General features: G+C 36.6%; 1 protein-coding gene and 2 non-coding genes across 5 annotated transcripts in view; all 3 read left to right on the top strand.

Moving 5' to 3' along the window:
* Window positions 1–12,574, top strand: part of SF3B3 (splicing factor 3b subunit 3) — a 53,479-nt gene that overhangs the window by 6,895 nt on the left and 34,010 nt on the right. For all 3 annotated transcript variants that reach the window (XM_072817976.1, XM_072817956.1, XM_072817966.1), the window contains exons 4-8: window positions 629–801; window positions 1,329–1,470; window positions 4,043–4,155; window positions 6,386–6,523; window positions 7,340–7,443. In XM_072817976.1, the coding sequence (XP_072674077.1) occupies window positions 629–801; window positions 1,329–1,470; window positions 4,043–4,155; window positions 6,386–6,523; window positions 7,340–7,443 (670 nt within the window). The remainder of the gene's footprint in view (window positions 1–628; window positions 802–1,328; window positions 1,471–4,042; window positions 4,156–6,385; window positions 6,524–7,339; window positions 7,444–12,574) is intronic.
* On the top strand, window positions 185–264 carry LOC140631324 (small nucleolar RNA SNORD111). The gene has a single exon (XR_012028960.1). It is a non-coding gene; the product is annotated as a small nucleolar RNA SNORD111 (small nucleolar RNA).
* Window positions 6,030–6,114, top strand: LOC140631325 (small nucleolar RNA SNORD111). Its single transcript, XR_012028961.1, has one exon. It is a non-coding gene; the product is annotated as a small nucleolar RNA SNORD111 (small nucleolar RNA).

Here is a 12,574-nt window from a genome sequence, read left to right as displayed (position 1 = left end):
ATTTGGATTAATGCCATGGTTTAAAGTTACTTTTCCTTTTAAAACAATGGGGAAAGTCGTCTTAACACACCTTTTCTATTGTCTGGTTGGATAAGGTGTTTTTTTTTTCATTTCTATATGTATAGCAGAAAGCCTACAATGAAATGATTTTATATAATTAGGCAGTGAATATGGTTGCTTTCATTAGCCTGAAGTGATGATTCACATTCATGTCTCTTCTCTGATAAATCTTTTGAAGGAAATTCTGTGTATCTGATCAGGCCTCTGGAAGGCAACTCTGGCAAGTGACAAAATCATTAGATCGAAGTTCAGAGAATAAAGCTGTCAATTTTACGAATTATTGTTTCCAGTATCATTAAATCTAGGGGATGCTGAAAAATTATGAAGAGTTAGTGGGATATTGAGATCCCTATTAGGAAATTCTGTTGTTTATTTTACTAATTCCAAGATCCTCTAAGTTAATACACTTGTAGAGTTAGTGCTGGATGTTAATGATTTTTTTTTTTTTTTTTTTTTTTTTTTTTGGATGTTAATGATTTTAAAGAAATAATTGTGGTGTGACTCTGGCTGTTCTGTAAGTCCTTTTATCTTCTGGAAATTTTATTTGTTTTGTCTCTTTTATGTATAGGTGCCATTGAAAAACAGAAATTGGTATATATCTTGAACAGAGATGCTGCAGCCCGGCTTACCATTTCATCCCCTCTAGAGGCCCACAAAGCGAACACTTTAGTATATCATGTGGTCGGAGTAGATGTGGGATTTGAAAATCCAATGTTTGCTTGTCTGGAAATGGATTATGAGGTAATGGGGACTCATTGACTCCATCCTCTCTTTCTCTCACTCTCTCCCTCCCTCTCCCCCTACATCCCCTTTAGGTTTCTTCCATTCATCTCAGTGCTTTAATGATTGTTTTCTTCATTGTTGATGTCTTACAGCTTTTGTTTTCCAAATGTCTTACTAATAAGATTTTTTGGGATGTTTCACAGCTTACCTAACGATATAATAGCACTTTACCTTGATTTGAACAGTCATCCTAAAAACGGTATTTATGGGAAACAGCGGTTTGAAAAAGGAAGTGAAACTGTATGTGGGGTATTTTTTTGCAGGGAGATAGTGAAAGGTGAGGCATACCATTTTTGCCTTTACTGGAATGCAGTAGCCTTGAGTAGAGGGAACCCTAGTCCCCAAAATAGGGGACCCAGTTTCTTGTTCGAGTTCTGCCATTGTCTAGTAGTGTGAGCTTTGGTAAACTGTTGAGGACCTTTGCTTCCCCATTTGTAAAATGGAGGAATCCTGATGCCTTTTTTTGCTAATGTACTTCTCTATAGGAAGCAGACAATGATCCAACAGGGGAAGCAGCAGCTAATACCCAGCAGACGCTTACCTTCTATGAATTAGACCTTGGTTTAAATCATGTGGTCCGAAAGTACAGTGAACCTTTGGAGGAACATGGCAACTTTCTTATTACAGGTACTTTTTTTTCTCAGAGCTGTTTTGTATCTTTTTATTTGGCTCATTTTATATGCAAACCTAGGAGAGTTTACTTAATGGGATTTGGAAACTATAATCTATTTCTAGTAAGTCTAATAAGTATCTTGTCTGTTTGGTGAAGTTAGAAGTACATGGAATGGTTGACTTTTATCTTATGATAGAGGCAAAGGAAGAAAGGATGGGGAAAGTACTCAGCTTGGAATATTGACTACTACTGAGTGCTCTGATATTTTTATTATAGATAGTCACTGTCATTAAGAAAATTAAAACAAATCTTTAAAAAGACAAATGAAATGGACAAATCAACAAGATAAAACTGTATTATGTCTGAATTTGAAAACTTAGGTGAAATAGGAATATTTTTGAAAATTGTTCCCAAATTGACTCTAAGAAATGAAGAACCTGAATAGACCAGCATCCATTAAAGAAATTGGAGCAGTAGTCAAAAATCTTTCCCAAAACATTTAAGGTCCAGAATTTTCAGGGACCTTAAATTTCTTTAGAGATTAGGAAAAAATTAAAGCTATCATACCACTTTATGAGCCTAATATAACTTAAGTATCAAAACTGAGAAAGATTAGTAACAAAAGGAATTCTGTATGCTAGTTTATGGTTATAAATAACAAAACCTGAAATCTTAGGAAATTGAAATCAACTTTATTTTTTTTTTTTTTTTTTTTTTTAATTTTTTTTTTTTTTTTATTTATTTACGATAGTTACACAGAGAGAGAGCTAGAGAGAGGCAGAGACACAGGCAGAGGGAGAAGCAGGCTCCATGCACCGGGAGCCCGACGTGGGATTCGATCCTGGGTCTCCAGGATCGCGCCCTGGGCCAAAGGCAGGCGCCAAACCGCTGCGCCACCCAGGGATCCCTGAAATCAACTTTAAATGATCATAGCTAAGTAAGATTTTTGTAGGAGTTCAGAGATGTTCACAGTTAGAAAATCAGTATCCGGGGCTCCTGCTTGGCTCAGTCATTGGAGTATGTGACTCTTGGATCTCGTTTTTTTTTTTTAAAGATTTTATTTATTTATCCATGAGAGACACGGGGGGCGGGGGGGGGGCGGGGAGGCAGAGACACAGGCAGAGGGAAGAACAGGCTCCATGCAGGGAGCCCGATGTGAGACTCATCCAATGACCCCGGGATCACGACCTGGGCGTGAAGGCAGGCGCTAAACCGCGGAGCCACCCAGGCTGCCCTGGATCTCAGGTTGTAAGTTCCAGTTCCACATTGAGTGTAGAGATTACTTAAAAATGGAAGTAAAATTTTTTTAAATTATTTTTTTAAGATTTTATTTATTCATGAGAGACAGAGAGAGAGGCAGAGACACAGGCAGAAGGGAGAAACAGGCTCCATGCAGGGAGACTGACGTGGGACTTGATCCCGGGTCTCTAGGATCAGGCCCTGGGCTGAAGGCAGCACTAAACCGCTGAGCCTACCTGGGCTGCCCTTAAAAATGGAATCTTAAAAAAAAAATCCGTATCAATTTTATTCATTATATAAAAAGACTAAAGGAAATGACTACTTGTACTCTAGGTTTCAGCAGGCATGGGGAAGACAGTGATCCTTTTTATGTGGAGTCATTTGTACTTCGATTGATGTCTAAAGTGAAATCTGTCTTTAGGAGGGAGGATTTTGGAGAATAAGATAGCACTTGTCTTTGAGTATTAAACCTTAGAAAGCAGCCATATATTAAACATTACACATTACATTACTTGCTGTAATATTACCTATATTTCATTGACAAGGGCTTCATTTGTTCAACATTTTGTTGTGTGCAAAGAAAGAATATGGTTCATTCAAAGAACTGGAAGCTGATTGTGATTGGATTGATAGACCTAACAGGCTGGGTAGAGGTTGTGGTGGGGAGGTAACTACTGAAAGATTTTGTTGTTACTCTTTTTGTTTCTGAAGGATTTTAAGCAGCGGAATAATAACTTGCTAAAGATGAACATTTTAGAAACATTACTTGCTTACATTTTGTTTAATTGAATAGAGGATAAGACTATAAGCCAGATTAGGAAGCTGTTTCACTAACCCAAAAGGTTGGCAGCATGAGCACTGCAAAGGAGTTAAAATCAATAGAGCTGTGAAGCGGGAGAGACTTGAGGAGTGACACCCAGGTTTTTGGTTTGGTCTGTTGGTTGATAGTCGTGTTCTTTGAGATGGAGGACCCAGGAGGTAGAACAGATTTGGGAAGGAACTTGAATTTGTTTATGAGTACAATGTATTTTTAAGCTGCTGTGGAATATCATTGTAAGAGTTTCCAATATGCAGTTGGGTTATAGGGCTAAAGATGAGAACTGAGTTTTGGGCTCGGAGCTAAACATTTTATTTTAGATGGATTCTCAGACATCTGGACAGGCTAAGAGCACCTGAACTGTGCTCATCCTTGTGTTATGCTAGTATCAGGGAAAAGAAATACTTTGAATGTTTCTCAGTCTCGGGCACTTAAACCTTCATTCAAATTGTGCTAAAAAGGAGAAGGAATTGAAAGATTAATTGTAAATCATGGTTATGTTAAATCATTGCTAAGTTTTTTTCTGATAGTTCCTGGAGGGTCAGATGGTCCAAGTGGAGTGCTAATCTGCTCTGAAAACTATATCACCTACAAGAACTTTGGTGACCAACCGGATATCCGCTGTCCAATTCCCAGGAGACGGGTAAAAATCTTTGCCATAAGGAAAGATATGGTGTTTGTGAAGTTTCTTTTTTTTTTTGTAATTACGATATAGTGTCTTAGTTTATTTGTTGTGAGGTTTTAGTTTCTTTGTAAATCTTTTTAATAAAGCTGGTATTTTAGTAAAAGCAAAATAAATTCTTTGAGAAAGGAAATTAAAAACAGTTTCCATTTTAGAAGAATCTCTGGATGATCAGTTTGAAATTCCTGCAAGTTGCTAGTTTGAAAAACCAGACATATTTATTGGAGGTATTTTCCATTGTTTGTCTTTTTCACCCCATTCCAACATACAGGAAATTTTAAAGAACAGAACAGTGAATTCCTGTTGGCGTTTTACATTCAGAAAAAAGATTGATGGGTGGCTCACCGGTTTAGCGCCTGCCTTTGGCCCAGGGTGCGATCCTGGAGTCCCGGATCGCGTCCCGTGTCAGGCTCCTGCAATGGAGCCTGCTTCTCCCTCCTCCTGTGTCTCTGCCTCTCTCTCTCTCTCTCTCTATCATGAATTTAAAAAAAAAAAAAAAAGATTGACCAATTTAATGTTTTACTGCATTTGGCTTTTTTTTCTTATGACATAGCTATATGCTTTTTTAGACAAACCGTTTGAATATAAGTTACAGTCATCACGACAGTTTAACTGTTCTTTCACTGTTTTACTGTTCTTTTTTGTTCTTTAGAATATTTTGTCTCACCTTTGCTTTTGGTCTTTTTTTTTTTAAAGATTTTTAAAAATTTATTTATTCATGAGAGACACACAGAGAGAGAGAGGCAGAGACACAGGCAGAGGGAGAATCAGGCTCCGTGCAGGGAGCCCGACGTGGGACTCGATCCTGGGTCTCCAGGATCACGCCCTGGGCTGCAGGTGGCGCTAAACCACTGAGCCACCGGGGCTGCCCTGCTTTTGGTCTTTTATTGACTTTTTTTTGAAGAGTCTAGGCTAATTGTCATGAAATTTGTCCCATCATGTTTTTCCTTATGATTATATCCATGTTAATTTTTTTTTTCATGTTAATATTTTTGATAGAATCATTACATAAGTGGTGACATATTTCCTATTTTATCACATTAGGAGCACATAATGTTGGGTTGACTTGTTGGTGATGTTAAATTAATCACTTATGTTAAAAGGTAGTGCCTGCCGGTGCTGCTTAATCATGAAGGTACCTTTTCCTTTTTATAATTGGTGTGGAAGGAGATGGTGAATTTTGAGATGGTAAATAATCTTTATCCAGCATCTTTTCACATAGTGCTTTTCCTCAGTTCAGTTACTACATTGGTGGTTGAAAATGGTATTTTATTGATTTTTTAAATTTTATTGATATTAATCTTAACAGTTTACTGTGGAGATTATTAAGCATATGCAAAAGTAGAATGTAATGAGCTGAGTATCCAGCTTCAGCTAATCTCATTTCATCTCTGCTCCTTCAGTCTCTCCTTTCACCCCTAGTTTTCTATCTTTTTAATATTAATTTATAGGTCCTGGGGTTAAATCTTTTAGGTCTTACTTAGTTGAACTAATATGATAACCTGGGTAAGATTCCATAAATTTTAGAAAATTTGAGAAGGAATCTATTAAATAAATTCTTGGTAAAGTGTGTGGGAAGTAATTCGATTTGGTTGATCAGACATTTATTGAGCGCCTAACTGCCAGGCACTGTAGGTGGCTTTGGGACTACAGAAATGTATAAAACATGTTTTGCCCTTGAAGAGCTGAGTCAGTGAGAGAAATACAAAATGTTGGAAACATAAAACAAAAACCCAACATCATAGTCAAGAAACTCCCTTGGAGGAATCAAGGAAGTTGATATGGAAAAGGGCTAATGAAGGATAATTTGGATGGACGTGTAAGAGTTTTTTTCATAGTCTGAAACGATAACTTTCAATTTCATGTCTTTGACATTTTTCTCTAGAGAAAGTTTTTTGTCTTACTCATTTGATGAGAATGTACAGTGAAATTGTGGCTGTTTTTTTGTACATAGGCTTTGTCACATTTACAGTAGACAAGCATTTTTGGCCATTGTGTTTTATTTTTGGCTGACTAGCTGCTCTGGGTCAAAGCTTGTATAGAGAGGTGGCAGGTAAAAAAAAAAAAAGAGAGAGAGGTGGCAGGTACTTCTAGGCCTTGGGCAACATGTATATCCATATTGGTAAGGTGCTACATTCCCTAAATAAGAAGAACTCCTTTCTAAATTGTTGGTTCTGTGTTTGACTTCTAGAATGACCTGGATGACCCTGAAAGAGGAATGATTTTTGTTTGCTCTGCCACCCATAAGACCAAATCGATGTTCTTCTTTTTGGCCCAAACTGAGCAGGGCGATATTTTCAAGATCACTTTGGAGACAGATGAAGATATGGTAAGCAGACCATGGATAGAGAAGGAAAACATGAAAAAACACTTTTATTAGGTTTAGTCTGGTTTGATAAAATGTCCTATGGTATTCTGATTTTGATATATTTAAGTAGCCTTATTTCAAAAACTTAAGTGTACATTTAAGGTTCACAAAGTGGTTTTATAAACCATTTGTTCATTGAAACTACTCTGAGATAGGACAATTAATACTTCACAAGTTAATAAAATGGAAACAGTGCCTTAAAGAGTGGTTGTCTAAGGTGTTTAAAGCTTTTAAAATTTGGAACTAAAAAATAAAATAAAATTTGGAACTGGTATATCGAATGTAGATTTTCTCATTTGGTTAACAGATTTCTGGTCTAGTAGTCTCATGAATGAGACCGAGTAGTGCCTCTTCTAGTGAGTAACAAGAGAAGACTCTGCTTGTCTAATGAAAACTGGTAATGACACTGTTACTGTTTTTGTCCTATGGAGGAACTCTGAACAACTGAGTAATTTTTTAGATATCTATTTAGCTCAGGAGTTGGCAGAATTTTTTTTTGTGAAGGCCTAATAGTAAACATTTTCAGCTTTTATGGGCCATATAATCTCTGACTCAACTATACAGCTTTGCTGTTGTGGCACTGAAGTAGCTGTAGGAAGTATGTAAACATTAGGCATGGCTGATCTTGGGTCTTAGTTTGCTAACCCTGGGTTTAGATACTAAGGATGATATTTTATTTGCTATTCTGTTTATGCTGTCTATCTTAAAATACTGGCTACCTTCTGTGACCTAGCTTCACTTGGCCTACATGCTAGAATATTTTTCCCCCCCTTCCAGGTTACTGAGATCCGGCTCAAGTACTTTGATACTGTGCCTGTTGCTGCTGCCATGTGTGTGCTTAAAACAGGCTTCCTTTTTGTAGCATCAGAATTTGGAAACCAGTGAGTAATCCTTTTATTACCCTAGTTCACCCTGATTCCTATAAAAGTTGACAGGTGGAGATGTGGTTGTAAGGCCATAGAACTTTCCACAAGAATGTTACAGTTTTTTCAAAAGTTTTGCCCTCCTTGACCCTTTACATTTTATTGGTTATTTACCCTACGTCAGTAGCTTTGATCAGTACCTTCAGGTAGCTGCAACCTCAGTATTTCTGTTAATGACTAAGGGGCCAGTTCTAACAACTTGAGTGTAACATCTCAATTTTTATGGATAAAAAAACAGTTTCATTTGAGTGCTAAAGTCTTTTTACTTCTGTATCCCTTTTTCTGTGGTGCTAATCTAGATTAGTTCACTAATTTTCTTACTAAGTTTAATTGCTTTTCCTGTAAAATTTAACCTTTTTTAGGGACGCCTGAGTGGCTCAGCGGTTTAGCACCTGCCTTCAGCCCAGGGCATGTTCCTGGAGTCCCGGGATTGAGTCCCACATCAGACTCCCTACATGGAGCCTGCTTTTCCCTCTGCCTACGTCTCTTCCTCTCTCTCTGTGAATAAATAAATAAAATCCTAAAACAAAACAAAAAACAACTTAACCTATTATAGTCATCTCATTCAGCAGCCAAGACCTAACCTCGATGAATTCCTTTCCCTTAACCCTGTGTGCGTAGTCTAAACTCTAGCCTTGGATTTAAGACCAGTATCTAAGTTGCCAAATTACCGGAGACTGGGTCTTGCCTTTTTAGTTTAGGTCTTGCTTTTTTTAGTTCAGGATTTGCCGGTATCTGCTAAAGTCTGCACAGACCACTTAACTATTGCTGTTTCCTCATAATTAAAATGAAGTATTCTAGGAATCTTTGCCATTTCTGCCTTTTCTCAAACTATTCGTCATTTCTTAGACATGCCTGGTACTCATCCTCACTGACTTTATTCTAGCTGTTTATTATTCATTTTCCATATTTATACCTCTTTTGTCATGCTTTTCATGCTTAGTCTGTTTTTTAGTCCATTTCCAATTTTCCAGTTTTTTCTTAACAAGGAATTTTCATTGTAGAAAAGTTAGAAAGTGCAATGCAAGCAAAAATGTCACCTGCAGTCCTTCTACCTGGATATAATATTTTTGTGTAGCCTTCCTGTGTGTGTATATATTTAAACGTTTTTTTGTTTTTTAAGATAAACTTATTTATTCACGAGACACACAGACACAGAGAGGCAGAGACACAGGCAGAGGGAGAAGCAGGCTCCATGCCAGGAGACTCACCCTGGGCTGAAGGTGGCGCTAAACCACTGAGCCACCCAGGCTGCCCTATTTAAATGTTTTTACAGAAATGCCATGATGTGTGATAAATTTATTGTAGCTTGCTTTATTCACACAGCAATACATCATAAATCTCTATGTTAATAAATATAGACCTATAACTCAAACTTCTTTAGTAGCTAATCTTTTTTCCTCCACTTTTTTGTGGTTAAGATACATAAAATTTGCCATTTTTTTTTTTTTTTTTTTTTTTTTAAATTTGCCATTTTAAACCATTTTTTAATATTCAGTTCAGTGGCATTAATTACCTTTATAGTGATGTGTTGCTATCTTTACAGATTTTTTCATCATCCCAAACAGAAACTTTATACCCATTAAGCAAGGACTCCCATTTCCCTCTCTTCTAGCTCTTGGTAACCTAAGTGAAGTCATACAGTATTTGCCTTTTTCTGTTTTGCTTATTTTACTTAGCATAGTATTTTCAGGGTTCCTCTATACTGGGTGTCAGCACTTCTTTCTGTCCCTGAATAATATCTTTTGTATGTATATACCACATTTTGTTTACCTGTTGATAGACACTTGGGTTGTTTAACACCTTTTGGTTATTGTGAATAATATTGCATTGAGCACTGGTATAGAAGTATCTTTCTGAGTCTCTGTTTTAATTGTTTTGGGTATATACCTAAGAGTGGAATTGCTGGGTCACATAATTCTGTTTAATTTTTTGAGGAACCACCAAATTTAGTAGTAGCTACATCATTTTACATTACTAGCAGCAATGCATGAAGGTTCCAATATGTACCAGTTGTTACTTTTCTCTTGATTATAGACAGTAGGTGTGAAATGGTATCTCTTTATTTTTTTATTTGTAAGACTTGTTTTTTATATATTCTGGATATTAATCCCTTACAGATACGTTGTTTACAAATAACTTCTCCCATTGTATAGCTTGTGTTTTCTTTTTTTTTTTTTTTCATTTTTTTGATATTGTCCTTGATGTTTTAAAGTTTTAAAGTCTTTAATTTTGATGAAGTTCAGTTTATCCATTTTTGTTTTGTTACTTGTACTTTTGGTATTTATAGCTAAGTATCCACTGCCAAATCCAAGGTGATGAAAATTTACGTCTGTGTTTTCTTCTAAGTGTTTTATGATTTTAGTTCATGTTTAAGTTGTTCTATTTTTTTGAGTTAATTTTTTATATGGTGTGAGGTAGGAGTTCATGTTCATTTTTCATTCTTGTGAAAATCCAGTTGTCTCAAACAGCATTTGTGGAACGTAGTACCATTTTTAGCGACCATACAATATTCTGTTATATGGACCTGAGTTAATTTGTTTAAATAAGCTTTTATTTGTTTTTGGATAGACTTTGCTTTTTTTTTTTTTTAAAGATTTTATTTATTTATTCATGATAGTCACAGAGAGAGGGGGGGGGCAGAGACACAGGCAGAGAGAGAAGCAGGCTCCATGCATCGGAAGCCCGACGTGGGATTCGATCCCGGGTCTCCAGGATCGCGCCCTGGGCCAAAGGCAGGCGCCAAACCGCTGTGCCACCCAGGGATCCCGACTTTGCTTTTTTTAAAAAATTGAAGTATAATTGACGCACAGTATTTTGTTAATTTCAAGTGTACAGCATAGCTATTTCACAAGTTCGTACATTATGTTATTTTTGCCACAAGTGTAGTTACGCTCTGTCACCATACGATGCTATTACAACATCATTGATTATGCTGTGTGTTAGACATCCATGATGATATAGTTACTGGATTAAAGAATATATACATTTTCAAAACTTTGAATTTTCCTGCTGAAGTTTGTGAGGATTTATACTCTTGCAGCAGTATGTATCCTATGATTTGTTACGTGTCAGCTCTAGGTATGTGCATGTTTTAAGGTTTGCTAATTTAGGGGGTTAAAAATTTATTAACTAAAGAGTTTGGACTTTGCACTTACTTGCCTACGAGTATATTCTCTGTTAATTGCTTACTCACATCTGCTTATTTTCTATGGTATTCTTTAGTAATGATCAGGGGTATTTTGGGGGAGGTGCTTTAACTTAGTGTAAACTCTGGAGTCACCCTGCCTGGTTGGGTTATTATCTTGGCTTTATGTTCTCTAGCATTATGTCCCAGTTTTCTCATTTTCCAAGGGAGATAATAATGATGTATATACTTCACTGGATTTTGTGGGTATTTAATAAGAATACAGATGGGTGGCACTATTACTTTGTGGTGTAAGCATTTAGTGAATATTGGTTGCCACCATTCTTGCTGTTTTACTCTGGCAATGTAGAAGGTCTTGGAAAATGAGTAAAAGAGTAAATAATAAAAAATCACCTGTAATCCTAGGAGTATTTCAGAATAGTCATACTAACACTTGTTGTATCTACTTCCAGTAGTTTTACTTTTTAGTTTTTCTATGTAAGAAGTGCATCATTCTGTAAAAAATTACTACTATTTTTTCAAATAAGCAGTGTATCTTAAAATTTTTTTTCTATCATAAATATTTTTCACTTAAAATTTTTATTACGGAAAGTTTTTAATAGGTACAGGAGAGAGAATAGTATAATTAATGAATCCATATGTGCACATCATTCAGCTTCAACAAAGACTAACCATGGTCAGTCTTGCTTTATTTATGCCCCACTGCTCCAAAATATAATTGAGAATACTAATTTCTGGGTGCCTGGGTGGCTCAGCAGTTAAGTTACCTGCCTTCAGCTCAGGTTGTGATCCCAGAGATTGGGAAGAGTCCTACATCAGGCTCCTGGCTTGGAGCTTGCTTCTCCCTCTGCCTGTGTCTCTGCCTCTCTCTCCCTGTCTCTCTCATGAATAAATAAATAAAATTAACAAAAAAAAATACTGATTTCTAATACTGATTTCTTGATATAATTAAATAGTATTCAAATTTCTTTGTCTCAACTTTTTATTATTTTAAGGATTTATTTATTTGAGAGAGTCTGCATGCATGCAAGGGAAGGGGTATAGGAAGTGGGAGAGTTTTTTTTTTTCTTTAAGGTTTTATTTATTTATTCACGAGAGACACAGAGATAGAGGCAGAGACACAGGCAGAGAGAGAAGCAGACTTCATTCTGGGAGCCCGACGTGGGACTCGATCCTGGCTCTCCAGGTTCATACCCCGGGCTGAAGGCGGCGCTAAACCGCTGAGCCACCAGGGCTGCCCAGTGGGAGAGAGTCTTTTTTTTTTTTTTTTTTTTTGGGAGAGAGTCTTAAGCAGACTCTGCTGAGTGGGGAGTCTGGTACAGGGCTCAATCTCACCACCCTGAGATCATGACCTGAGTCAGATGCTTAATTGACTGTGCCACCTAGGTGCCCTATCTCAATATTTTTAAAGTTGATTTGTTTAGATCAGGATTTAGCAAGACTCCTACATTGCATTTGGTACATAGAAAACATTTTTAGTAGCTGCATATTTTATGTCCATGCCTCATGTTGATGGATATTTAGGTTGTACTTTTGCTGTCACAAATAGTGCTGTAGTGAATATTGTAGGTGTATCTTTTGTATTAGCTGAACGCAACCATCATTTAAATTCATAAGTGCAGGATGAAATTTTGATAAGGAATGCTATATTGTCCTCTGAAAACGTGACATCAGTTTACATTCCTACCAATAGTATATGAGAGACCTTTTTCTTCTTGGTACATGACAGAGTTAATAAGCTCTTAAAAACCACCGAGAAAAAGACTAGTAGTTCAAGAAAAACAGGGACAGAATTTGAATATGCCTTTACAGTGAAAGAAATGAGTGGTCTAAAAGTATAATATGTAGAAGTATTTCAAACTTATAATCAAAGGAATGCCAGTCACACTATGTGTCTTTTTTCGCCTAGCAGATTGGCAGATATTAAAACTTAGATAATTG

Source organism: Canis lupus, chromosome 3, assembly GCF_048164855.1.
Source record: "Canis lupus baileyi chromosome 3, mCanLup2.hap1, whole genome shotgun sequence".
Classification (NCBI taxonomy): domain Eukaryota; kingdom Metazoa; phylum Chordata; class Mammalia; order Carnivora; family Canidae; genus Canis; species Canis lupus.
The sequence above is the reverse complement of the archived record's forward strand: the minus strand, read 5'-3'. Positions and strand labels throughout refer to the sequence as shown.